The sequence below is a fragment of the Leucoraja erinacea genome, chromosome 27 (genome assembly GCF_028641065.1).
Source record: "Leucoraja erinacea ecotype New England chromosome 27, Leri_hhj_1, whole genome shotgun sequence".
In the NCBI taxonomy this organism is placed as follows: domain Eukaryota; kingdom Metazoa; phylum Chordata; class Chondrichthyes; order Rajiformes; family Rajidae; genus Leucoraja; species Leucoraja erinaceus.
In genome coordinates this window covers 4066464-4094087 of record NC_073403.1, presented here as the reverse complement: position 1 = coordinate 4094087, position 27624 = coordinate 4066464, and the positions used below count along the sequence as shown (strand labels likewise).

The 27624-nt window shown below is 39.6% G+C and overlaps 1 protein-coding gene across 6 annotated transcripts in view; it reads left to right on the top strand.

Moving 5' to 3' along the window:
• LOC129710104 (rho GTPase-activating protein 23-like) overlaps positions 1–27624 on the top strand; it is a 252435-nt gene that overhangs the window by 169369 nt on the left and 55442 nt on the right. For 4 of the 6 annotated variants that reach the window (XM_055656832.1, XM_055656835.1, XM_055656834.1 and 1 more), the window contains 4 exons: positions 3191–3269; positions 4220–4274; positions 11138–11236; positions 12961–14737. In XM_055656832.1, coding sequence (XP_055512807.1) covers positions 3191–3269; positions 4220–4274; positions 11138–11236; positions 12961–14737 — 2010 coding nt within the window. Of the gene's footprint in view, positions 1–3190; positions 3270–4219; positions 4275–7165; positions 8073–11137; positions 11237–12960; positions 14738–27624 lie in introns of those variants that run through there. The other 2 variants (XM_055656831.1, XM_055656836.1) reach the window with 2 other exon arrangements.

The window sequence follows — 27624 nt, the reverse complement described above, 5'->3', positions numbered from 1 at the left end:
GGACAAAGGGATGAGGGAGTATGGAGAGAAGGCAGGTGCAGGATACTGAGTTTGATCATTATGATCAGCCATGATCATATTGAATGGCGGTGCAGGCTCAAAGGGCCGAATGGCCTACTCCTGCACCTATTTTCTATATCTATGAATAGGCTTGTTAAAACTGTAACACACAGATCATATATAATAATCAAAAATATAATTATTTAATTACTGTGATAGTAGGTGACTATAAAAATGCAAATACAGAAGTCTGTAGTGCAACCAAACACAGTCATATTTGCTGAGTTTAGTGTTGTGCAGTGTTCAACAGCCTGATAGGTGTTGGAAGAAGCTAATCTTCAACCCGATGGTCATGTTTTTCCAGCTCTGGTACCACCTCACCGATGGCACTAGTGAATGAGGGCATGTCCAGGGTGGTGTCGAATTTGATATTGAAGGAAGTTTCTGTGATGGGAGAGATACAAATCATGGAATTGATACGCAATTACAATTCTGCATGTTAGAATCAACTCTTCAATCTTTTTTGCTTCACACCTTCTGTCTGTTCAATCTCTGTCTATCAAATAACCCCCCGCACCTACGTCGGCCTATTACCTGCCAGCTTTGTCCTGCCCCATCTCTCTTCCAGCTTTCCTCACCCCTTCCCACCCCCCCCCCCCCCCCCCCCCCCCCCCCGTTCACATCAGTCTGAAGAAGGCCCGACCCAAAACATCACAATAGACAATAGATAATAGGTGCGGGAGTAGGCCATTCGGCCCTTCGAGCCACCACCGCCATTCAATGTGATCATGACTGATCATCCCCAATCAGTACCCCGTTCCTGCCTTCTCCCCATATCCCCTGACTGCTATCTTTAAGAGCCCAATCAAGCTCTCTCTTGAAAGTATCCAGAGAACCGGCTTCAACCGCCACCTATCCATGTTCTCCAGACATGCAGCATGACCCGCTGGGCTACTCCAGCACTTTGTGTCATTATTTTGTAAACCAGCATCTGCAGCTCCTTGTTTCTACTTTTCTTGTATGAACATTTTAATATTCAATCAAATTAGTTATAAATACACTCTTTGAAATAGATGATGATAAATTATAATTGAACCGAGGATACTACACTGCAACGCTCCCGTATCTGACTTTCAAAGCAGATTTCAATAGTTCCTTTTACAAAGGAAGAAAATGATGTGTTCCCTTTGATGCCCTTTGACATAAGTTTTACCAGGGCACTTTTGCACCGCATTCCTTAGTCCATGCCTGCACTAATACTGAGATAAGGTGTGGTGCCATGTGGTCCAAACCAGACATCAGTAGCAGATTATTAGTGTGTGCATTATTGATAGTACTCTCCTTGATAAATTCCATTACTTTGTTGACAATTGAGAATCGACTAATTTGGTAGTGATTGGCTGGGTTAGATTTGTATTCCTTTTTCTGAACAGGGCATAACTGGACATTTGTTTACATTGTTGTGTGGATGCTATGTGTTGTAACTGTACTGGAACAGCTTGGTTGTAAGCACAGCTAATTCTGGTGTGTGGACCTTCAGTGCTTCATTGGGATAGCGTGTGGTCTTAAGGGTCTGTCCCACTTGGCCGTCATTTGCGCCTCATTTACGCGTCTTATGTAAAATAGGTCAACGCGTTGTGATGCACGGGTAGCGTGTGTGTAGCGCGGGACGGGCGCATGGAGAGGCGTGGAGGAGTGTGGAGTTGTGCGCGGTATCGCGCGCCGTTCCAGGGTTTCGCGCTGCACGAAATCCTTGCGCGCCACCTGCGTGACGTATTGCGTACGCACGCTGACGCATTGGGTACGCACTCTGACGCATTAGCGTCCCATGCTGTGTCCCGACATCTCACGTGTATCGTGTGGTGCCGCATGGTTACGTCACCATGCGTCGCCACGTGCCGCAGGGTATTCTAATGACGTCACGCGCACCAGACGGCATGATGACGCGTGATTTACGCGCGTAACTACTCGTCGACTGATTTTACATATGATGCGTAAATGAGGCACAAATGACGACCAGGTGGGACAGGCCCTTTAGCCTTTTCTACATCCAATACTTGCAGCTGCTTTATATCATGTGGAGCGGATTGAATTGACTGGAGACTGGCATCTGATGCTGGAGTCTTATCTGCAACATTTACATGCTAGGTCTTGCCTTGATGGAGGATTTGATATTCTTGGACACTCTTCCATCCTTTAACTATTTACTTGCTCATTACCATTTAAGACTAAAATGCTTTTGGATGTATTAGCACAACATTCATATGACACTGAACTCCTGCTACAGAGATATATGATTGATAAAATCGTTTGAAACAACTCTTGTGCCCTGCTTGTGAATAATACAATTTGTGAATTGGTTATAGAGTGACCAATTGGTTATAAATTATTGGTTACAGAGGGCACATACACCAGCTAGCATGTGCTTCAAAAATTCAATGCACCAATTTCTAAATAAAGCTCTGAGCTTTTTCGAGAATAAAAATGAAGGGTGAAAGAAAGACAAGCCAAGGCCAATTTGCAAAGAGTACTAGGCGACAGAAGTGGGGATAACATGAGCGTTACATATTTGAGATTTGTGATTCCCCTGCCTAACAAATTAATGTTCAAATTGTAAAGGGTTAGCATGTTAATGAACGATTTTCAAAATGTGATATGAAATGAAATGATTCAATTTATTGTCATTGTCAGTGTACAGTACAGAGACAACGAAATGCATTTTTAGCATCTCCCTTGAAAGGGAGACACAGGGCGTCGCGGTGTGCCCGCGCCTGCCGCCGTAACATTCCATTACAGGCAAAGGTGAGTGAAGTGTCTTGTCCAAGGACACAACGACAGTATGCACTCCAAGCGGGATTTGAACCGGCTACCTTCCGGTCGCCAGCCGAACTCTTAGCCCATTGTGCTATCTGTCGATCCTATCCAAGATGTAGGATGTAGGATGTTGAGAATATTATGTTTTCATTATGAATATTCCAATAATGGAGGTGTTTTAATTATAAATGCACGTACATGAAATCGGCATCAAAACGCTAACTTGGATTTCAGTTTGTAAATAATTCTGCTCTTCCAAGCATTTTTTTTTAAGGTAAATTTTAAAGTTTTAAAGCTTTTAAAAGCAACGTGTTTAAATTTTTTTAAAGCAATTTTAATTTTTAAAAGCTATATAAAAGCATTTTTTTATTTGCAGGTGATCGGATTGTTAAGGTGAATGCAGAGAGTATAATTGGCAAAACTTATTCTCAAGTGATATCTCTGATTCAAAATAGGTAAGTTACAAATATAAATACAATAAATAATTTTGTTGATTTCAATAAATTCAAGGTGATTATCACACAATCTCTTTTACTGCAAATGTGTATGATAATGCTCAAACTTCATGGTATAAATCAGTCAGACATGGATAGGCGACGTTTTTGTGGTTGAGACCCTTCTTTAGTCTATCCATATCCATCAGAGATGCTGCCTGTCCCACTGAGTTACTCCAGCACTTTGTATTTTTTTTGTAAGGCAACATCTGCAGTTCCTTGCATCTCCTGTAATACCATGCACCATGCAGATTATTAGAACGATAGGTATTGGGTTTGCTACATATTCCTTGTTTGCCTGAACATTTCCGACCAATTATGAAATTAGGCTACTGTCACTTTCTTACCAGTCCCATTATCAATTATAAATATTATTACATTTTACCTTTCTGATGATCACAATAATTTCCTTCCCAGATGTAGCCGCTTTCAATTGACAGGTACAGATAGAAGTTGTTATTCACACAGAGAGTGGTGAATCTCTGGAACTCTCTGCCGCAGAGGGTAGTCGAGGCCAGTTCATTGGCTATATTTAAGAGGGAGTTAGATGTGGCCCTTGTGGCTAAGGGGATCAGAGGGTATGGAGAGAAGGCAGGTACGGGATACTGAGTTTGATGATCAGCCATGATCATATTGAATGGCGGTGCAGGCTCGAAGGGCCGATTGGCCTACTCCTGCACCTAATTTCTATGTTTCTATGTTTTGCTGGAACTGTCCTTTTGAGTACTGCTGTTGAGAGGAAAATATTTACTATATTTATTGCTTTATTTCCTTTTTATGAGACCGTAAACTCGCTAATATAATGTTTATAACATAGTTTCATAGATAAAATTATAAAATGTTATTAATGAAACTTGATGTCAATATTAGATGAAACATTGCTTTTCTGTATTTATCTTCTCTGTATTTAGCGATGATGTATTGGAGCTCTCAGTTATGCCCAAAGATGAAGACATTCTGCAGGTGGTAAGTTAATCATCTTTCTTTATACTCTGTGCTAGACCAGTTGAATGAATTTTGATTCATTACAATTGACCCAGATTTCCTTGGAAAATAGTTCCTCTTGCTGGCATAAAACTATTGAAATTAAAACCCAGCGTATTAGAATACTGGTTTTATGCCAAAATAGCTCACATAAAGTAATGTAAATGTGTTTGTAACTAATAGTTTGGATTATAGGATTTATCAGCAAACCTATCTATTAAAACTATTTCCTTTTAGATTGTTTCTTAATATTATAAATGTACCACTTTATCTCATTAGTGTAGAAGTAATGAAAATAAAAAACGGAAAAAATAATCGGTTCAAAATAACATAGTATTCCATTTCTGGTAGCCAAATGTGTCTATGTTAACCAGTATCTTCAGCATAAATTTAGAGATTGCAGTTTGTACCTGCAGACTTCACCAAATCCAAATTGGGGGGGCGGGGGGGAAAGGGTTTGACCGACTCAATGTCTGATGAACTGGGCTGCAAATTCCAAAGATAATATTTTGTAATGGCTTTGGCTTAAGGATTTGGACAGATAAACAAAGTAGATTGTCTCCTATTACCTGTTTAGACATGCAGCAAAATCTGCTGACTGCTCAAGAACCACTTCCTTTTGCAGAAACAAAGAACTGCAGATGCTGGTTTTATACACAAAAGGACACATAATGCTGTAGTAACTCAACAGTTCAGGGAGCATCTCCAGAGAACTTGGATAGGCAACGTTTTGGGTCAAGACCCTTCCTCAGACCGTTTGAACTTGACATTGAGTATCAGTTTGGTATTAGACATTTTAATGCTGTTTTTAGTTGTGCTCTATGCACTGCCTAGCTAAAGGTATGCTTTGGCATAGAATTAATATCCAGCCTAATCTCAAACTGACTACAGGCATCGGAACCTGACCCAGACTCGCTGAGTTACCCTATCACTTTGGATTTTTTCCAAGGAATTATTACTTATTTCCCACCCACTGTTGCAAACATAGCGATCCAAAACATACTATTAAAAAAAGATGGACGCCAAAGCTGGAGTAACTCAGCGGGTCAGGCAATATTTCTGGAGAAAAGGAATAGGTGACGTTTTGGGTCAAGAAGGGTCTCGACCTGAAATGTTGTAGACCTATTCCTTTTCTCCAGGTATGCATCCTGACCCACTGAGTCACTCCAGCTTTATGTGTCTATCTTCAGTTTAAACTAGCATCTGCAGTTCCTTCCTCTACAAACTATTCACATGCAATAATACTAAGCAAATTGTTCAGCACTGATAAAGCACTGAGCCAGACAGATGGCATGGCCCAACCCAACGTGAACGCAAATGTGTTATCAGAATGTACACCAACCCCAACTGAACTGAGCACAGTTGGGTCATTTCTGTTTTCGGTCCAGATTTTAAATTACTTTAAATTATTGTCAGTTGTTGTCTGAGCAGTTGAAATTTCACATGCAGCTTGCAACGTAACTGCGAGCAAGATCCTGCTTCTGATATCTGCTTTTAAATGGGATTGTCAGGAAATTCTCTCATGTAGTGCACTGTTTTATGTGCCTTGCGATAGAATTTTATCAAATCCCTAACCACTAAATATAACTCGAGTACTTAGTGGGTAGATAGTACATTTCTCGGATTTCATCTGTTGCTTTGTTCTAACGATGTGAACGAACACGGAGGCCACTGTGTCTGCAAGATGACATCAGTTACAGGCAGTGTTTGCTTTGATGTCACTTGTGCAAAATTGTCCTCTGCATTCGAGGACTAAGTGCTGGTCTCAAACACTGCTGCAGGCTCCAAGTAGATGTTTATGTTCTGCTTCATTACTTAAAGAGCAATCTAATCGTGACAGGGCCACAGCTTTGGAGTCCAAGGCACCCTGATGATATTTTCTTTAAACATTCTCTTGGATTTATCCCATTACAAGTCTCCCCTAACCCCTTTGTGACTAATCCCACTCCAAGTTTTCCCTAATCTCTTGCTGATTGATCTAACCAGAGCTCTCTCCCCTCTGGGTGAATTATTGCATTCCATTCCTCTCCCGTCCCCTTGGTGCAGATATCCTCAAGCCCCTCCCAATCCTTGCTCTGATTATATTATATGTGTTTGGCACTCATCTAAAGCTGGGAGGCAAAGTGAACTCTGAGAAGTATGCAGAGAGAGGCTTGAGGAGGATCTTGACAAGGACATGAAATTTGGAAAAAGATAAATTAATCCATTTAAGTAGAAAAAAAATTGAAAGGCAGTTAAAATTTCTTTAAACGGTGATTATTTGAAGGGGATTGTGTTCAGAGGTGTCTTTGTGCAGGAACCATTACAAGTCAACATTCAAATATATATTAGTAAGGAAAATTATAAGTGGGTCTTTGTTGCAAGGTGTTTTGAGTACAGAATAGTGGTATGCTACAATTGCATAGGGGTGTTGGGCAAACCACATTAGAAATATCTTACCTGCTTCACAAAGGAAGGATATACAGGTACTTGGAATTGAGCCAATGTAAGGGAGGTTCCCAAAATTGATTCCCGACATAGCATGTTTGTCATATTAGGCGAGACGACATAGAGGGCTTCCATTCTCTCCGAGTTTACAAGAATAAAATGGACAAAATTGACAGGAGAAACACGTGTGATATTTTATCAATCTTGGTTGTTGAGAACTGTGTGTCACAATCTTAAAATAAGAATTTGGATAGGATAGAGATGAGAAATCTTTACCCCCAGAAGTAAACAAATCTTTGAAACTGCACCCACAAAAGTTGCGGAGCCTCAGTCTTCAGTCTATTCATGATAGAGATTAGTAGAATTTAGGATATTATAATAATCAAGGGATATTAATGCAGGACAATGGTGCTGAGGTAAAGATGAATTATGATCGAATCCTTTTATCACCCATCATGAACTTTATTTTTATGGATTAGAATTGGGGGTTGTTAATCAACTTTCAGAAGAGATCTGTCATTTTTAACATATGAATATGGCTAGATTGAAGAATATTCTGATTAGAATGTTGGTCAATACTTTAGTTTCCCTCTGTTAAGTTCCTTTTAAAAATAAATTAGCTCAAAGGCTCCCAAGATCATATTATTGTAATTAAGATTATCATCTTAATTATGATTTATTGCCTTGTGACCTTATAATTATGGGGGCATTCAAGGATTAAAATAACATGGGAAGATTATGATAGGCTATGAACTATGCCTCATCTGGAATCCTTTCAAAATCTCACTCCTACGAAAATATTGTAATCACAATAAAGTTGTTTGAGAAAAAGCCATATTGCGTATATTTTAGATGCAGGGTATTTTTTTAAATCATTGATTTAAAGAAAAATATCCCATCGCATTCACTGAAGTGAGAGGCCACAAGAAAAGATAGGGAGCAAAACTCATGCTGATGTTTGAAGTGTAACTATACTTTAAAAAGTCTCCAGCAACTCTTTCCAAATACATCTGTATGCTTTCCTGGCTAAGCCAGTCAAGGGTGTGGCTACAACCCTGTAGTTAAAGTGAACTGCCAATGAAGTGTGTATGTAGCTGTAGGAAAATGATCCAGATCTGACGTCACTTTGAAAGCCCTAGGAAGACTCTGATGAAATGATCATTAAGCAAAACTGCTGCTCGTCGGTTCACTGAACAGGAAGATTTTTCTTGCACAGTGACAAGCTGAAACTGGCAAGTTACTTCACTGCAGGCCAGATTATAAATCTGAGTTAGCAATGGGATTTTGTAAAACCTGGTACAGCTAAAGAGAAATGGAAAGTTCTCTACTTGAAATGAAGATAAACGAAACAAGGTAATCTAAAGCTATGCCACTGTTTTGTGACTCTTACCGTATGCTCCTGGAGATTTCAAAAAATTGATTATTATCTACATTTTATAATTTTGCAGAACCAGTAGTTTGCACTAGTTCCAGATAGTTCCAAAATACTTGGTTTAAAAAATGTGCCAATTTGTGGTTTATTCTGATCAGTATTCTTCATTATATTAAAACAAGGAATAATAATTTGTCGGTACTTGAACACGATGGTAAATTTGGAGCTGTGTAGTACCCCAGTAGTTTTATTAACAAGTATTAAACAAGCCTGTTGGGAGACGTTGAACAGATAGCAGAGACTTTTCTTACAGAGAAGGCAGGGAGGCCAGAAAGCTCACCTATTTGAGCAGTTCTCATGTATTTCTACATTGTTAGTTTAGGAGAGAGCTTGGCAGAGGTCAGGGAGGAGATTACCTTTTTAAATAGGAGTGGTATCTGCGAGACAGCTCTGTGACTGAACATTCTTCACAAAATCGCATTTTACTCTTATTTGTATTGGTGACCTCTTTCTCAATGTTATTTTATTGGTTTTAGTCATTGTGATTTGGTGATACTGATTAACTGCAGAAAAAAGCCTAAAAGATTTATATTATTATCGTTTTGTGATCAACTTGTTTTTTTAAAAGATAATCCAGAAAATCGTGAGAATAATATTTTGCATTTTCTATAATTATATATATAATATACATAATATACTCACTTGATTTTCTGGATTATCTTTTAAAAAAACAAGTTGATCACAAAACAATAATATTATACATCTCTTAGGCTTTTTTTCTGCAGTTAATCAGATTTAACTTGTACCTTTAACAAAATTATACCTTTATCATTTGCAACATTTAATATATATGTATACAATTATACATATATATTACATTTTGCAAATGATAAAGGTATAATTTTGTTAATTAGTAAATATTGGGTTTCATTTAACATTTTACATGTCTTATTTTACAAAGTATGAAAGACAAGCAGATTATATGTTTCTATTCCAGATTATCCATAAAATGTTTAGGGAGGATGTATACTTTCTGTTTGTGTGGGAAAAGGACCTATCCTATGTTTCAGGAATGAGGTTGGATCACATGCTTAAATCCAAGGACAGTATGATCCCTACGCAAGCCATCAGGGATTCCAAAAACAGCTCTGCAGATATACTGCAGTGGGTTGTATCACAGTAAATCTTGTTCTTACAGTACAAGCATCTTTCTTTTGGATATAAAACAGAGCTCGTATAAAAAGTGTTCAAAAGAAATTCCCAGCGCTAACGATAAAAATAATGTTTTTGACTTTGCATTTTCACGACACAGTTCTTTTTTTATTGTCCTTTGCTATTTTCATGTTTCCGTGATAGCGAATGAACGAACATATATCTCCTACTAAGTACAACATTGTAAAATCATGGCTTTAGATAACAAAAGCATTTTTAATATTAAACTCTGATCCATGAATCAATGTTCATTTCAGTATCTTGCCTTTTTAAACATTGAAAATGTTGAGCTTTTTATTAAAATCTTTAAAACAATATTTTTTCTATGATTGCACTAGTTGACACCACTGTATATGCATCATAGTGTATACGTGTATACTTTTTTAATGTTTTTAATTTGTTTTGATGAGTGGATAATGCGGGATACGGAGGATACATTTTTAATATTCTGGAGTGAGAGTCATGTTGTGGACTGGTCTGTAAAGGAGCAGATGGACTTCAGTCCAGATGATTGTGTACGAACATGGGAAAGGCAAGCGAGGCAGAGGAATACATGTAGCGTACTGGAGATGTAGACTGCCAAAGGGGTATAGTGCGAGTATGCATGAATCTGTGAAGACTCTGGCTGAAGTAGGTAAGGTGGTGTGAGGATGCATGCATCTTTGCCTTTGTCCCAGGCAGCACAGCAAAGTCATAAGATATTAATAAGGCTACAGCCAGTAACCTTACAAATGCATACAAATTCTCATCACTATTTAACAGGAAAGTGAGATGACTCTAGAGAGGGTGCAAAGGAGATTTATACGGTGTTGCCAGGAGTTGTTTTAGATTGAAGATAGACACAAAATGCTGGAGTAACTCAGCAGGGGACAGGCAGCATCCCTGGACAGAAGGAATGGGTAAGGTTTTGGGTCGGGACCCTTCTGCAGATTTGTGGATTGTTTAGGCTTGCATAGTAGAGCGGTAGGAATTTAATTAGAGTATAACATCGAAAAGCAGAGATAAGAGGAAAAGTCTATTTATCTCATCATAGGCATCAAAATCTAGGTGTGCATAATTATGAGATCATTAGTATGAGGATTAGAGAGTGGTCGGGAAAAGTGTGTTTCTCCCAAAAGATAGTGGGGTCTAGAATTCATTGTCTTCTTCTTCTTGCATACAGCGTGCACAGCCTAAAGTTGTAGGACAACTTGTTCTATTTGATCTTATTTGATTGTGCACGCCAGGTTGATTGCATTCGTCGAAACCGGGCGGATCACGTGAAGGTTGCAATCTCCCCACCCCAATTCATTGTCTGAGACTGCAGAAACAAGTAGAGATACTATTTGTTTTTCCAATATCATTAATCTCCTGCCCCAGTATATATTCGCAATATACCATTTAACTGGGGTGGAAAATTGCAACCTTCCCTGTTTCAACTAATGCAATCAACTAGACGTGCACAAACAGAAGATCAAATAGAACAAGTTGTCCTACAACTTTAAGCTGTGCATGCCACACGAAAGAAGAAGAAGATTTAACTAAGCTCTTCATTGATGCTACAATTCATTTGCTAAAATATACAAATTAAAATTAAGATTTTCTCTACATGTTATTATTGTTTTTCAATTGTGAAATTATATATTTTGAGTGTGATTTTTCAAATAAATCTGTATGAACTGATAATTTTTTTACTTACAATTCAATATGGAGTCCTTGCTTTTGTCCTTTTTCCTTTCAACTCGTGCTTGTCTTGATGTTTCTTTTCAGTCATGACCACCCTAAGGAAACAGAACTTCTCAGGGCTATTCTTTAATTGTTCCCATTGTTTCTTCTCCTTCTTGCCTCTATGCAGCCTCCTTCTGTTGGGAGGGCAGGTGAGAAAGCTGTATTCTTCTGCCTGACTTCAACACCTATGCCATCCCATGCTCAGCTGTCAATAGACAATTGTGAGGTGAGATGACGAGAGAGCCCCTAATCTCAACTAATGCTTTCCATCTAATCTTTACTACCAGAAGTTTCCCCCATTCATCTCAAACCTATCTACCTCCACAAAGTGTCCTGATCTTGAACTGAAGAAACACATCACTTGACAATGTAAATCCTTTCTGCTACCAAGCCATTCAGCAAAATAACAATAGACTGATACTTTAACAGGCAATATTTTCTGCAAAGAAATAAACATGTTTATGGCAGTGCTTTTAACATGTCATATGCCTAGGGCATAATAACAATGACTATTTGTCATATCATGTGCTGAGTCTGTTTCTGCTACAGTTGTTCATGCTAAAACTACACACTGGTTAAAATGGAATGGGGAAAAGTTTTGGTAAAGTATAGGGCTTGTTGCACTAATGTCATATTGAAATTCAATAAATGGGACCCAGTTTTATATCTAGATTCCAACAATTTATAACGTTCATTCCTTTGTAACCATCAGTTAGTGTGAGAGTTATGTGTGAAAATTGTTTTGTTGGTGAAATTTAACTATTTAACTACTTGGTCAACTGAACACGATATATGGGTTTATGAAACTTAATAACATACTCCTGTGTATGTGAGTATTTCGGACTGTTAATAATTATACTTTCTCATCTCGGGTGAAATTTTCAATGAATGAAAATACGTAAAATAAAAAAAATGTAATGTTAGACAGGAGGTCAGCATCTAGAGAGAGAGAGAGAGAGGGGGGGGGGGAAGAGAGCACATCGTGATATTTTAGGTATTTATCATTCTTTCATAAAAGCTAAGTGTAAAATTAAAGAGCATTCCATTATAACTATTTATTAAAAGAAAACATTGCATTTACCTTTTGCAGAATAACAGCAGGTCTGGTGTCTTAAAATATAAGTGGTTTAGCAATAACACAAGCCTTCCTGAACGAATACTTCTGTCTTAGTCAATATCACATTTTAGTTTCACTGGAATTTAGAAGGATGAGGATCTTATAGAAACATATAAAATTCTTAAGGGATTGAACGGGCTAGATGAAGGAAAAATGTTCTCGATGTTGGGGGAGTCCAGAACCAGGGGCCACAGTTTAAGAATAAGGGGTCGGCTATTTAGAACTTAGATGAGGAAAAACGTTTTCACCCAGAGAGTTGTGAATCTGTGGAATTCTCTGCCACTGAAGGCAGTGGAGGCCAGTTCACTGGATGTTTTCAAGAGAGAGTTAGATATAGCTCTTATGGCTAGTGGAATCAAGAGATATAGGGTGAAAGCAGGAACGGGGTACACAGCCATGGTCATATTGAATGGCAATGCTAGCTCGAAGGGCCGAATGGCCTACTCCACCTATTTTCTATGTTAACGAAACTGATAAGATAAATATAGAATTTCAATAGATTTTTTAAAAATGGCATTACTGTTGCTGTTTCTAATAACTTCTCATTAGGTATTGTAAGCTAAACTTTGATTTATATTTAACTGGCTATACTTAAATGATTTGTCCCCTCCCCCCCAACTGAATAGTTGAAGATACAGTGAAACTGGGTTCTCCAATTTTATAACCTTAATCGTTTGATAAACATGTTATTTAAGTATTAAGTTTTCGTTGATTGTGTCTAATAATCTAACCATTTATTTAGAGTTACTAAACAATATTTTATAGTACAAGGGAGAATATTGTATTATCATCACTTTTTAAAGCATAATCCTGTTTGTTTTTTTATTTTGCAGGCCTATTCTCAGGATGCTTACCTGAAAGGTAATGATCCATATTCTGGTAGTGCACACCACATACCAGAGCCGCCACCCGTGTGCTACCCTCGACATTTGGCCACCACCCAGACGAAAGAGCCTTTACTGACAGATTCTTCACGGGGAATGCTAGTGGACAACAGGAATTACAATGCCAGCTCGGGTTCTGACAGAGGATTCTATTCCGATCCGTCATCACCGCAGGATATTAGTACCACAACGAGTCCGCCTGCCAGCGTGTGGAATGAAGGACAGGGTAGATCGCGATCATCAGATCTGTTGGCTGAGATTGGAATAAGTCATTCAAATCCCATGCATCACGTGGTGGAGGTGCAGTATGGAATAAAGCCCAGATCAGTTTTAATGAGAGAAATGACTGCGTCGTCTTCAAATTCCGTTGTACAGGGTCCAATAAGCAATAAATATGGTTCGGGTTCAGCTGCTATGCAAGATAGATATAGGGGGCGTTCTAAACATGTTCCTTTCTCATCAGTCTCAAACCACAATGTTTACTCGGGTCCTAAAAGTAATGTGGGCCAGAGAACTTACACCAGTTCTGTGAACAATAGGGAAAATGACTATTTTCATTCTGATATTCAGGGTTCATGGGAGCGACTTGGCAGCACCAAAACAAGCTGCCATCAATATAACCCACCCAGTTGGCAATCTGCTCAGTTGCCACGTCGAAGCTCCTCTGAAGATCGTTGTTATACTGCTATGCCCCCGAAATACAGGAGTTACTCTCACGACAGACTTGAGGAGACTTCATTACACAAACATTGGCATCATAGTGCTTCCCAAGATACTTTGCTTGAGCCTATGAATGAACAATGGAGTTACAGGACTCGTTCAGAGGATTATCTGGGAAAATATGACCTATCATTGGAGAATTTAACGCCCAATGTCTTTACAACAGGTGGCGACAGATTTGTATGGACTCATTCAAAGACTGGTACAACAAGTGGTGGTTTTTCTAAGTCTGGTGGACAAGAACATTTGTTTTGGCAGCATAGACCAGTGGGATACCCTTCAGGTGATCCTGCAATGCATGGTCATAAGCATTCATCCCACCCAAACTCCAGCAGCAGCAGTGGATATTATAAAAACACAAACTCCAGAATATCCATTCCTCCTCAACAGCAATGCAGAAATGCAGCTACTCATTCTCACTCGGTAAAGAGAACAGATATTGCACATGTAGGGCAACAGACTGCCAATGTTTCTCAAAGTAAAGTAACTCACCTTTCAGATAGGCCGGTGTTTGTTTCTGGTTTGACTGTCAGTGAGTCCAAGGCTGAACGTTGTGCACCCTTTCAAGTCAGGAGAATTGATGTGCCTGTTGTTCGAGACCAAAGACAGACTAATCATGATCGGCAGGGTGGATTATACCCAAAACAGACAGACAGGAACTGTGGTAAGGAGGCAGTGTTTCAACAGGACATTCAACCTTTTGCTGTTGCAAAGTCTGGAGTTTCCCAACTCCCCGAATGTGAGCTCCCTCCGGAATTCGTACACAAGGAACAAGAAATGCCGCCAACAAACAAAGCAGCGTTCTTGAGGCAAAAGCCTCCCACTGGCCGAAGAGTACCACCCCCTCTCCGGTACCCAACTTGTACGGATATGGTAGAACCAACATCCGGCATCTTGTCACCGGCTGACATGTCTGAAAATGGATCTTTGGAACAGGCAACTGAAAAACTTGAAGTGGCAGCTGTAAAATCCCCTGCAGACTCATTGGCCTCAATTCCATATATTGGTATGTAAAACAGTCAAAATTAAACAAATGTTATGAAATTGTGAAAATGTAGAAATTGTAGGGTCAGTATTTTGAAGATTGCAATGTGCCATTGGACATTTTGGTCATGTTCAGGAGCAGGTGTTTACAGCAAATGTGAGGCATGCTTTATTGTGCCTTAAAGGAGCCTCTTTCAGAAAGTTCTGTCTCTGACTTCAAAAACGTAACTATGTTCGGGTGGGCTTCCCGATTTATCTCCAACTTCCGAAGTTGCCGCTCGAAGGGCTGAATGGCCTACTCCTGCACATATTTTCTATGTTTCTATGTTTCCCCCATGCTGATTGCCACCCTACTCTTCTGCACAACATGATCATAATCCCAACACACTCTTGACAGCTGACTGTCCTTTGCCTCCATGTCTTGATGCCTTAACTTGATCAAATATATTTAATTGTCTTTTATCTTGATTTTATAAGGAACTACAAACGTTGATTTACAAACAAAAGACACAAAGTGCTGGAGTGATACAAGGAACTGCAGATGCTGGGTTTAAACAGAAGACGTACTTTTGTGTCTTTTTTTTGTAAACCATCAACTGCTCCACCGCAATATCTCCTCGAGGTATGCCCACTTTGAGAAAAAGTTCTCCTCCTCTCTCCTTGTGAGACCATTGTTCCCCCTCTGTGCAAAACCTCACCCTCACCTGCATATCCACCTATCACTCGCCAGGCTTCGTCCTACTCCTGCTCTCTTCCAGCTTTCTTCCACCACCAATGCAGTCTGAAGAATGGTCCCGACTTGAAACATCACCTACTGTATCTATGTTCTCCAAATATGCTGCTTGAAATGATGAGTAACTAGCACTTTGTGCCTTTTTTAATTTAATTACCTTACCTGGGGCCACTGAATTTCTAGGTAGAAATATGCTCAGGTTGGTTTCATTCTAACATAAATTCTGCAGATTAAGTGAGGAAGTTCCAGCATCTCAAGTCTCTTGTGCTGCCCAGATTTAAAATCCCACTTGCTGTTTACCCTTCAATCCCTTGGACCTTTACGTTTTGATCATTCTTCGACATGGAACTTTATTAACAGCTTTGCTAAAAATCCATGTGTATTACATTCAATGCGTAACGTCATCAGCAGCTCTTATTGCTACCTTAAAAATATTAATTATGTTAATTAGACTTTTCCATCACAAATCTATGTTGATTGGCCTTGATAAATGTGTAGCTTGTCCCTTGGATTTTTTTCGTTACAAATAGCCCATAACTGACGACTTGCCTCTTGCTGCTTGCTTTATTCCCTTTCCCCTTTTTCAAACATTAGCAACCTTCCTGGCCTCCAGCACTATTCCCAAGCCAAAGAGCACTGCAAACTTAGCTTTGCCCGAAGTTTTGATCTGTTGCTTTTAAACCTTACCCCTCCATATCTCTAGACCTCCTCTCCCCTGACTCTCAGACTGAAGAAGGGCCTCGACCCGGGCCACTGTGAGTGTGTTAGGTGGATCTGAACCGGGTGTGATCTTCACACTTAACTCCCCCTGTACACCAAAGATACACACAAAATGCTGGAGTAGCATCACCGGATAGAAGGAATGGGTGACCCTTCTTCAGACTGGACTAGACCCCAAACGTCACTCATTCCTTCTCTCCAGAGATGCTGCCTGTCCCGCTGAGTTACTCCAGCATTTTGTGTCAATCTCTGGAAACTTATAGTCAGATTCTCTCTTATTTTCAATTATGTTTTTAAAAGTTTGGGATAGATTTTACTTTTATTCCAGTGATAGGTCGTTGACCTTTGGTGTTAGCCCTGTTTTTCTCTCCAGAGTTATTGCCAGACCGGCTAGTATTTTCATCATTGTCTGCTTTCATTTTATATTTTACAAGGGTCACGAGATTGTCCTTTTTTTAAGAAATATCTCTGGTCTTTATATTTAATATTTTAAATACATTACATTATTTTTCTCAATATAGATGTATATATCATCACCCTCAAAATACATATTTTTGAACTTGCAAGTTTCTGCGTTTGTTCTCTACTAGAACACACTTTCCTATCTGATCCTGCTTCCTGATAGTATTTTTAGAACATTTATGATTTCTTTGATATTACATGCAATGCTTTTGCTGGCACCCTTTTTTCCTTTGTTATTTCCTTTTTTAATTTCATTTTCCATAAGTCTTCAATCTTTCTTTGTATTCAAATCTCAGTATCAGAGTTATTGGCAACACTAGAGAACACTTATTACAGAACTATATTACAGAACTGTGCTCTCTTGTTACAGAAGCTCATAAAAACATTTTTTTTGGTGACTGTGACCACTCATTAGGATTACTTCCATTTATGGTAATATCAGCAGCAGGATGAAATTCCCAGTGTGCACTACATGCTTTTTAACAAAAGCCACAGACAATTTTTTCCCAGAAGTTAGTAGCAGTAAAATTGCAACATCCATGATATTGAACAGATGTATAATGTCAAAAAGGTGGACAGCACGGTAAAATAATTCATGTTTTAGAAGGAAAATGTCTATACATATAGAATAATTAGATTGAAAAGAATTTGAAATGGGTGTGTGGAGGGGGTAGAGGGCAGAGAGAAGAGAAAATAATTAGACAGAACTTTCCATATCTTCGCAAATTAATCCAAAGAATCTGAAGTCGTTTATGATATATGAACAGACATAATATATTTGTTTAAAGCTAGGTTCTACCAAAACAGAAGATTTATTACCAATTTGTTATTCAAGGAAGTCAAGACAAGTTTATTGTCAAATGTACAGGTATAATGAAAATCTTGTTTGCAGCTGCATCACAGACAACACTCGGAAACATTTATCACTGTTAAGGGGCTGTCCCACTGTACGATTTAATTCAAGAGTTCTCCCGAGTTTCCCCTGATTCGAACTCGGAGAATTACGGTAATAGCTGCTCATAGGTACTCGGGGCTCTCGTGGACATTTTTCAACATGTTGAAAAATCTTCACAAGCTTACCGCGTTTCCCGAGTACCTGCCATTAGCGTTACGAGCCGCTAAGAGACGTCCCGAGCTCCAATGTACCCGCTACGTACATTCTACGTGCTTACCACGAGTGATTATTTTTAAAACTCGGGAGAGCTCATGAATTACCTCGTACCGTAGGACAGGCCCTTTACTTTGTTGCATATCTTGCATTCATTTGTCTTGTCTATCGTCTCTCATTTCCCTTTCCCCTGACTCTCAGTCTGAAGAAGGGTTTTGACCCGAAACATCACCTATTCCTATTCTCCCGAGATGCTGTCTGACCCGCTGAGTTACTCCAGCTTTTTGTGTCAGCACTCGGAAACATAAATTTTACATAAATTCAACAAGAGTGAAAATAAAAAGACTGCAAAGAAAAGAAAGTGATAAATATCATTAGAAAACGAATCCATGAAGAAAAATATCTTGAAGAATTTTTACTACATAAGAGTGTAAAATCTCTTATTCCACTGTTAAGAGCTAAATTGAGTCTCAGACGTTGACGTTCGGTCGACGTATGTAATCCAGATTGTCTAAAACAATCTTATGTGTCATGCTGACTGGCTGATTTATTTTCTGAAGTAATGCTTTGTTTCATGAAATATTTTACTAACCCCTCTTTTTGTACGATTGATGCTTGTTGCAACATGCTAGTTCTTCCGTTCATTAAAAAACTGCTTCAATTTAATCGGAAGCTCTTGAGTTGGAGTTGTTTAAATTCCCATGTTTCTACATCCACTGAAACTTAATCTCTCAGATGGTGAAGATAATACAAAATAAGTCCTGTCTTTGTATTTCCTTTCGAGTAACTTCGGAAAAACAATGAGTCACAGTGGAACATTGCACAATTCCAACATGGCAGGTCACGACTAGCGTAGCATGTAAAATCTGAATTAGTATCTTCAATGCAAATTGCATTGTTTGCATTCTGGTGAAGTTCTTTCACAAAAAAACCATGAATGAGAACAAACCAGGTAAAGGACATGTTGGTCTTCAGGTTGAAAAACACTTTGTAAGTGCAAGATCTTTCTTAACTTTTGTTTAGAGACACTGCACAAAACTGGCCCTTCAGCCCACTGAGTCCACACTGACCATCGATCACCCTTTCACACTAGTACCTTATTATTCCCACTTTCTCATCCACTCCCTACACGCTCTGGGCAAATTATGGTGGCCAATTAATCGTCAAACCCACACGTGTTTTGGATGTGAGCTGAAACCGGAGCACCCGGAAACCCACGAGATCAAGGGGAGAACATGCAAACTCCACAAGATGGCAACCGAGGTCAGGATTGAATCCGGGCCTTTGGTGCTGTGATGCAGCAGCTCTGCTAGCTACTCCACTGTGTTATGTGAGACTAGAATAGAAGTGCTTTGAACAAGACACACAGACCTTGTGGTTGCACCATTCTTCTCATGCTGGATAACAAAGAAACCTAAATAGATTCATTGCTTCAATGCATAATTCTGTAGTTTATATCATGCAAACTCCAGCCCTGTTGCGTAATATTTACAGCGCATTGGTCATTTTGCATAATGCCTTTCAACTTTAGGATTAACATGTCCTTTTCAAGGGAACTGCAAAGTAAATTGCATGGCATTTATAGCAGTCATTAGTCATTAGTCATTGAGCCATACAGCATGGAAACAGGCCCTTCAGCCCAACTTGCCCATTTCCAACCAAGATGCCCCATCTATACTCGTCCCACCAGCCCGCTTTTGGCCCATATCCCTTTAAATCTTTCCTATCCACGTAAACGTTTAAATGTCTTTTAAATGGTTCATCTGATCTTTGCTACCGTTGTTTGTGCTACTGGAAATCTCACCATAAGCTTCAACATATTGATCAATGCACTATCTCTAGGTTGTCCTGTAGTGCAATTATGCTATTTGTCTTAGATGCTCCATTCCAGGCAACATCTGGTGAATCTCCTCTGCAGCCTCTCCAGTGCAAGCACATACTTCCCATAGCACAGTGACCAAAATTGTCATGGTACATTAATTGCAGCCTAACTAATGTTTTATGGGTGCCATGACGTGTTTTTTTATATTCTGTGCCTTGGCTAATAAAGGCAAGTATCCCAAATGCCTTTATCACCTTAAAATTGGTGACTTTAAAAATGACAACAACAAAAATTCAGTATCCCCCAACCTCCTATGAATTGATTTGACCAGAGGGGTATACCTATTCGTGACATGCTTTGTTAATTGCACTGAAAAATGTTCTGGCCATCCTAAAAGTTTCTAAATATATTGAAAATAGGTGCAGGAGTAGGTCACTCAGCTCTTCGAGCCAGCACCGCCATTCAATGTGATCATGGCTGATCATCCACAATCAGTACCCCGTTCCTGCCTTCTACCCATATCCCTTGATTCTGCTAGCCCTGAGCTCTATCTAACTCTTTTGAATGCATCCAGTGATTCTGCCTCCACTGCCTTCTGAGGCAGAGAATTCCACAAATTCACAACTGGGTGAAAAAGGTTTTTCTCATCTCAGTTCTAAATGGCTTACCCCTTATTCTTAAACTGTGCCCCCTGGTTCTGGACTCCCCCAACATTGGGAACATGTTTCCTGCATCTAGTGGGTCCAATGAATTTATATGTTTCTATAAGATTCTCTCTCATCCTTCTAAATTCCAGTGAATACCAGCCCAGTCGTTCCATTCTTTCATCATATGACAGTCCTGCCATCCCGGGAATTAACCTCGAGAAACCTACGCTGCTCTCCCTCAATAGCAAGAACGTCCTTCCTCAAATTAAGAGACCAAAACTGCACACAATACTCCAGGTGTAGTCTCACCAGGGCCCTGTACAACTGCAGAAGGACCTCTTTGTTCCTATACTCAAATCCTCTCATTATGAAGGCCAACATGCCATTAGCTTTCTTCACTGCCTGCTGTACCTGCATGCTTACATTCAGTGGCTGATGTGCAAGGACACGCAGGTCTCGTTGTACTTCCCCTTTTCCTAATCTGACGCCATTCAGATAATAATCTGCCGCCTTGTTCTTGCCACCAAAATGAATAACCTCACATTTATCCAAATATAGATTTCTGTAGAATATTGGAGCTAGGCCAGGTAACACAAACTTATTGTGTATTTGCGATTGGATTCCCATTTAATCTCTTCTGTGGTCCACCCACATGCATTTCGAAATGATTTATGTTGATTGAGATTTCCTTCAAAGTGCCTCATGCCAATTGAAGCTGGTCCACATTTGTATTGAGTTGTCAAAAGCTACTTGTGCAAGATATAATTATTGTGACTTTTCTTTGTAATTAATTATCAGCTAAAGCATATTTCCAAATGACCACAATTTTTTAAATTTTTTTTAAAATTAATTCTTTATTTCGAACAGAATAAAAGAATAAAAAGCAAGTGTGAAACAGCATACAAAAAAACAAAACAAGAATATTTATAAAGTGTCATAAACAATATCTATAAATAAATGAAATCGTATGTGTCCGAAAAGGAGCAGGAAGAAGCCAAAGCTGATTAATTCCCACCCCTTATTCAACTGCTTATAATTATCTTATACAAATTTAGCAGCTATATGTACACCATATGTACACCAGCAGCTATATGTACACCAAATTATTTACATTTATACACTAATCAAATATATACAATGACAGAAGTGTAGAATTTTTGTTGATGAAAATAGCTGATCAGCAGACACAGTAATTAAAAGCTTTCAACTGACTGAGGAACTGATAGAATCAGATTATATTGTTGGATAGAATCTCACATTGGCAGCTAGACCAATCCAATCCTGTCTGCTTCCTTTTGAATGATCTATAACATGATCTTTCTGTTTTAGATTTTTTTTTAAAATTGTAACGTTTATTATAATTAGGTTATTTTATTATAATTTAACATATTTAGTGTTGTTCACTTGAATTCTACATCATACCAGTATGATATATTTAGTCTTTTGTAATATTGCCAAGCTCGTATATTATCAACATTTATTATCAACATTGATTTTTTTTTTTAAATTGAGAAACGTTAAACTGTAGTTGCTAGAAATTGGAAATAAAACCAGAAGATGCTGGAGGAAGGAACTGCAGATGCTGGTTTACACCGAAGATAGAAACAAAATGCTGGGGTAACCCATCTCTGGGAAACCCATCTCTGGCGAAAAGGAGTAGGCAACGTTTCGGGTCTTAAGAGGGTTCTGACCCAAAACGTCACCTACTCCTTTTCTCCTGAGGTGCTGCCTGACCTGCTGAGTTACTCCAGCATTTTGTGTCTATCTTCAGAAGATGCTGGATATGTTCAACAAATTAGACAACAGGTGTAGAGAAGGAGCAATATAGAGCCATTGAATCATACTGCACGGAAACAGGCCCTTTGACTCAATTTCCGCATGCCAACCCTCTCACCTTAGCACCATGTCCTTTGGTTCTTAATTCCCCTACTCTGGGTAAAGGTCTCTGCCCATTCACCGTATCTGTCCCGCTCATGTTTTTATACTATTAAATCATCCGTCAGGCTGCTGTGCTCCAAGGAATAAAGTTCTAGTTTACCCACCCCCTCCCTCTAGCTCAGGCCCTCAAGTCCTGACAACATCATTGTAAATTATCTCTACACTCCAGCTCAACAATATTCTTCCTATATCAGGGTGACCAAAACGGAACATAATACTCCAAATACGGCCTTGTCAGCATATTGTACAACTGTATTATAACATCCCAACATCTATAGTCAGTACCCTGACTGATGAAGGCCAATACACTGAAAGCCTACTTGACTACCTGTGGAACAACTTTCCAGGAACTACGTACCCGCACTCCAAGATCCCTCTGCTCTACAATGCTCCCCAGGCTCCACCATTCACTGTAAAGATCCTGCCCTGGTTTGACTTCCCAAAATGGAACGCCTCGCACTTATCTGCATTAAGTTCCGTGAACCATTCCATCAGCCCATTTGCCTAGCTGATCAATACTTGGCTGTAATTTTTGATAACCATCTTTGCTATCTATCATACCACCCACTTTAGTGTTATCTGCAAACTTACTCATCACGTGTATACATTCTCATCCAAATTGTTGATATAAACGCCAATCCCTGAAGCACACCATTAGTCCCAAGCTTCCAGTCCAAAAAACAAATTCTCACTGTCACCTTTTGTTTCCTACCATAAAGCCAATTCTCTGTCCAGTCTACTACCTCTCCTTGGATTCCATGCAATCTAACCTTCCAGAGCAGCCTTCCATGTGGATTTGTATCGAATACCTTGCCGAAATCTTGCTAATGATACAAAAGTGGGTGGCTTTGCAGATAGTGAAGATGGTTGTGAAAAATTGCAGTAGGATCTTGATTGATTGGCCAGGAGGGCTGAGGAATGGTTGATGGAATTTAATCCTGTGAAATGTGAGGTTGTGCATTTTAGGAAGTTTAACGTAGGCAGGACCTACACAGTGAATGGTAGGGCTTTGGGGAGTGTTGTTGAGCAGAGGGATCTTGTAGTGCAGGTGCACGGTTCCTTGAAAGTGGAGTCGCAGGTAGATAAGGTGGTCAAAAAGGCATTTGGCAGACTGACTTTCATCAGTCAGAGTATTGAGTATAGAAGTTGGGAGGTAATGTTGCAGTTGTGTAGACATTGGTGAGGCCACATTTAGAGTATTGTGTTCAGTTCTGGACACCATGTTATAGGAAATATGGTGTGAAGCTGGAAAGGGTAAAGAAAAGATTTACGAGGATGTTGCCAGGACTAGAGGACTATGGATTACTTCTCCCATAAAAGTGCAATTTGATCCATAAGACACGATTTCCCACATATAAACCAATGCTGACCATCCCAAATTAGCCCCTGTCTATCCAAATGCATAGGTGTCTTCTCCTGCAGAATCTCTTCCAGTAACTTGCCTACAATAGATGTTAGGCTCTCTGGTCTATAGTTCCCAGGGTTTTGCCTTGCAGCCCTTCTTAAATATAGTCACAACATTAGTCACCCTCCAGTCATCCGGTACCTCACCTGTGTATAATGATGATTTGGACATCTTAGCCAGGGCTCCTGCTTTTTCTTCTGTAGCTTCCCACAGTGTCCTCGGATATATCTGATCAGGCCCGGGAGATTTATATACCTTCATATGCCTTAACAGTTAATAGTTCTGCTACGTGTTACCACTTCTACAATCATCATCATTAATCCTGAGCTGTATAAAACACAAAGAAGGTTTAGTCCTGATGGCATTGATATGAGTAATGTTCACCACATCCATTAACCAATATTTACATGTCTGCTTCACATTTTCCCATTGAATGACTCATGCCAACTTCATGTGAAGGCAGTCTGGGAATGTCTAAGTAAACTGCACAGTGCAGGTAATGTTGAAAGAAAAATTACAATGGTATTACCACTCTATATGTGCTGTTCAAATAATCCATTAAAACATCATTTCTGTTTAAAGGTTATTTTTAACATTCATATTATTTTTCATTCTCATGGGACCTATAATATTAGATGACCTTAAAGTGCTCCTTGAAGGAAAATAGAAACGCCGAGTAGCTGGAAAAGAGTACAGAGGGCTAAAATTGCATTGGGAAACAACTTCTCTTTCATCAGCGAACCCTCAGGAATGACATGCGTCCTCAGTGGTGTTGTGGGTTCTGGGATAACTATTGAAGTCAATGTGGAAACCCTGAATTCTTCCACAGATGGGGAAGGAGGTGGCTTGCAGGGCAGTTGTTCGGGAAATCTGTGAGCTGATGTACTTCTTTTGTGGGGTGTATGACCTTGTTTCACAACGCCACCCTGAACACTCCTTTCCCACTTTTTGAGTCATCGTGGGCTGGAGGTTTCAGAATTGCTGACGTTGATGGGGAAGCTGTGAGGTCAAGAGGTTCAGTGAGCAAGTCACAATGAGTAATGTTCACAGGAGCTTGAACTGGGTTTGTGCAGAAGCCATAACTGAAGGATGGAATGAGGGCTGCAGGTTTTAAAGCAATTAGGTTATTTCCCTTGTATACTGCACTGCTGCAGTGATTAGGCCTATTCTCTGGAGATGTTTATTAAAAAAAAAAGACCTAAATATTTAACATATTTCGATATTCAAAACGACCTAAACTGTTTCCTTCCCTTAAAAAGAAGTAAAATAAATGGAGGCAGGACGGAGGAACTATAAGACGTGGAGGATGCGGAAACATTCAAAGGATTACACGATAAGCTGATGAAGAGAGAACCATGAAAACATAAGAGCAGCCTGCGGTGGTCCAGGGGTCAGGAAGAAGAGTTGGTTAATGTCTAGGATACAGTAATAGTGTTAGAATGGAGGAAATTCCCTTCCTTATCACTAATCTGCTCCAGTAAAATGAACTAGTTTTCCCATTTCCCTTATGGGCTTTATGTTGATGTCAATGGCAGTGGAATTGTACTGGAGTATGTTGGCGAGAAGCTCTTTGTGTTCTGGTGGGCAGACTTCCAGTGCTACCACTGGGTTATTGTTTGGTCCCATAACCTTAGCCGTACTTGATGCTCTCAGCCATGACGTGATATCACACAAGATGAATAAAGCAGGGCTTGGTACCGCTGTACACGGCCTCTTATCTGCAACCGTTTATGTTTCTGTCAGGGATATTTCTTGCAAATACAATCATTAATACTTTGTGAATTAATTGTGTGGAACACACTAGCCTTCATTGTCGCTGAAAAATGTTGTGTTTCATTTGATTTAAGTCTTGTGATAAAACACATCACATTCATTCATTCAATCAATCAATCATTGTTGCAAATAAAATGTTCATTATACAAATTTGTCACTCCAGACACTTTAGCAAATGCAAATGTAGCCTGAGATATTTCTCCCAAGCACTTCTTCCCCTCTTGATTTCATGTTTTATCCACTCCTTCATCACTTTCTTATTAATGTCTGCTAACTCTTTCTCAGTATTCACCCATCAAGCATTCATGTTTATAGCTGCTGTTACAATACATTGAAAATACTAGATACCAAATAAGTCTGAAGAAGGGTCCCAACCCAAAATGTTACCTATCCATGTTCTCCAGCGATGCTGCATGACACACTGGTTCCTCCAGCATTACTGAGTTACTGTGTCATTTGTTGTAAACAATTCCTTGTGTCTAGATCCCCAATGTTTGATAGGACAGCTTGCTTACCAATGTTCAGTCATTGAGATTCCAAGATAGCATGATCTTGAAATTTGGTGGTCTGCTGGGGTGGAAAACATAGGACTAATCAGAATTTCTTACTGGAAATGTGGTTTTCTGAACATTAATTTTGCTATAAATGTTCCCAGAATGATTGAGAGGAAGATGTACCTTTTCTAACTATGTGTTAGAACTAGAATTGGATGACAGAATGTCTTCACAATTCCATATTTTCTGCTTGTTTTACCACCTGTCTAATGTGTACCACATGATGTGGGTCTTATTTGAGAAGCACTTATAAATACTAAGTAGGAGGTGTTTAAAATTAAATTGTTATGTGCTACTGTGAAATAATCACAAATTTACTTTGGAGCATTTTATATGCCCTATATATTTGAGGCTGCAACTTAAGTCTCCCACGATGTCAATTTTTGTGGAATTCTAGGGAAGTGAATAGGTAGGTTGCAAAATGAGATCCCAGACAGGATTCCACTCTTGGACACAGAACAGAAAGGAGGAAGACCAAGCTCATGAGCTCTGTCGGAGATCTAGACCGTCCTATAGGTTTATAGCCACACAAGCTTCTGAAGTGGATTTCACGACCTAGTCTATGGAGTTCCACACTCTATTCCAAAGGAACACAAACACAGGCTTAAAGAGCTACGCAAACACGCTGCATAGTTGGTTTAATCAGTCCGTCATCTGTACAACTAAATATTCCTTATAGGCCTGTCCCACTTAGGCGACTTTTTAGACGACTGCAGGAGACTACGCAGTCGCCACATGTTTGCAGGTAGTTGCCGGGGAGTCGCCTTCATGGTCGCGAGGAGTTCCCGCATTCTGGGAACTAGTCGCGGCCTCATTATGGTCGCCGCGAATTTTTCGACATTTTGAAAAATTAGTGGCAACTAGAATGAAGCCGCCATTGAGAGTAGCGAGAATTCACGTGCTGTGGGTGGGTCGCTAGGAGGTTCTAATGGGTTGCCAGGAGGTCGAAGGTTCTCGGAGGTTCTCGTAGGTTGTAGCTGGTGCTGACTGGTGAATTTCTTTGGCTCATTGGGGTGGAAAAAAAGGTAAGCAGTAGTTTTCAGAACCAAGGATAACCGACCAGTAATGCTAATGACCGCCGAGCTTCACAGCCGTGTATCACTGGCTTCTTAAATGTTGGCTCCACTCTTTCTCCTCCCTCCACCCCCCTCCCTCTCTCCCCCTACCCCCTCTTTTAAAGGACTTACCGTACACTGTGCTTTAGCCGTCTTAATTACAGCGCCAACCATCCTGTTCATCGCGGTGTGCGTCTATATCCCATTGGCTTTGCACCGTGTGAATTTTTTAGACAGCGCTCCCCCCGCCTGCATAACGAGCTGGTGAAGGAAGCCATGTGTTTGTGTGTGTTCCACTCTGACAGTCGCCGTTCCAGTTGCCGGTTTTTCAGGCGACTGCCGGCAACTTGACAGTCGTCGGCAGTCCGCTGAAAAATCGCCTAAGTGACCCATTAGTAGATTTTTATGCATTTGCAAGTTGAGACTACACTTTAAGAGCTATATTATTACGTTGTAAACACAATATTATGTATGGAAGCCTCGGGGGACTATTCATTAATCTAATACTCGCTTCATTGTAATTGCCAGGCATGTGTTTGAACAAGACTGATCAGAAATTCTTGAGTTCATTCAAAATGCCACATAAATACAAATCTTTCTTTTTCTGGAACATAGTTTTTGGAAGATTTGGGTTTTTAAAGTCGTGAAACAACTTAATACGGTAATCAGATGAAGGAATGCTTAGAAATTGA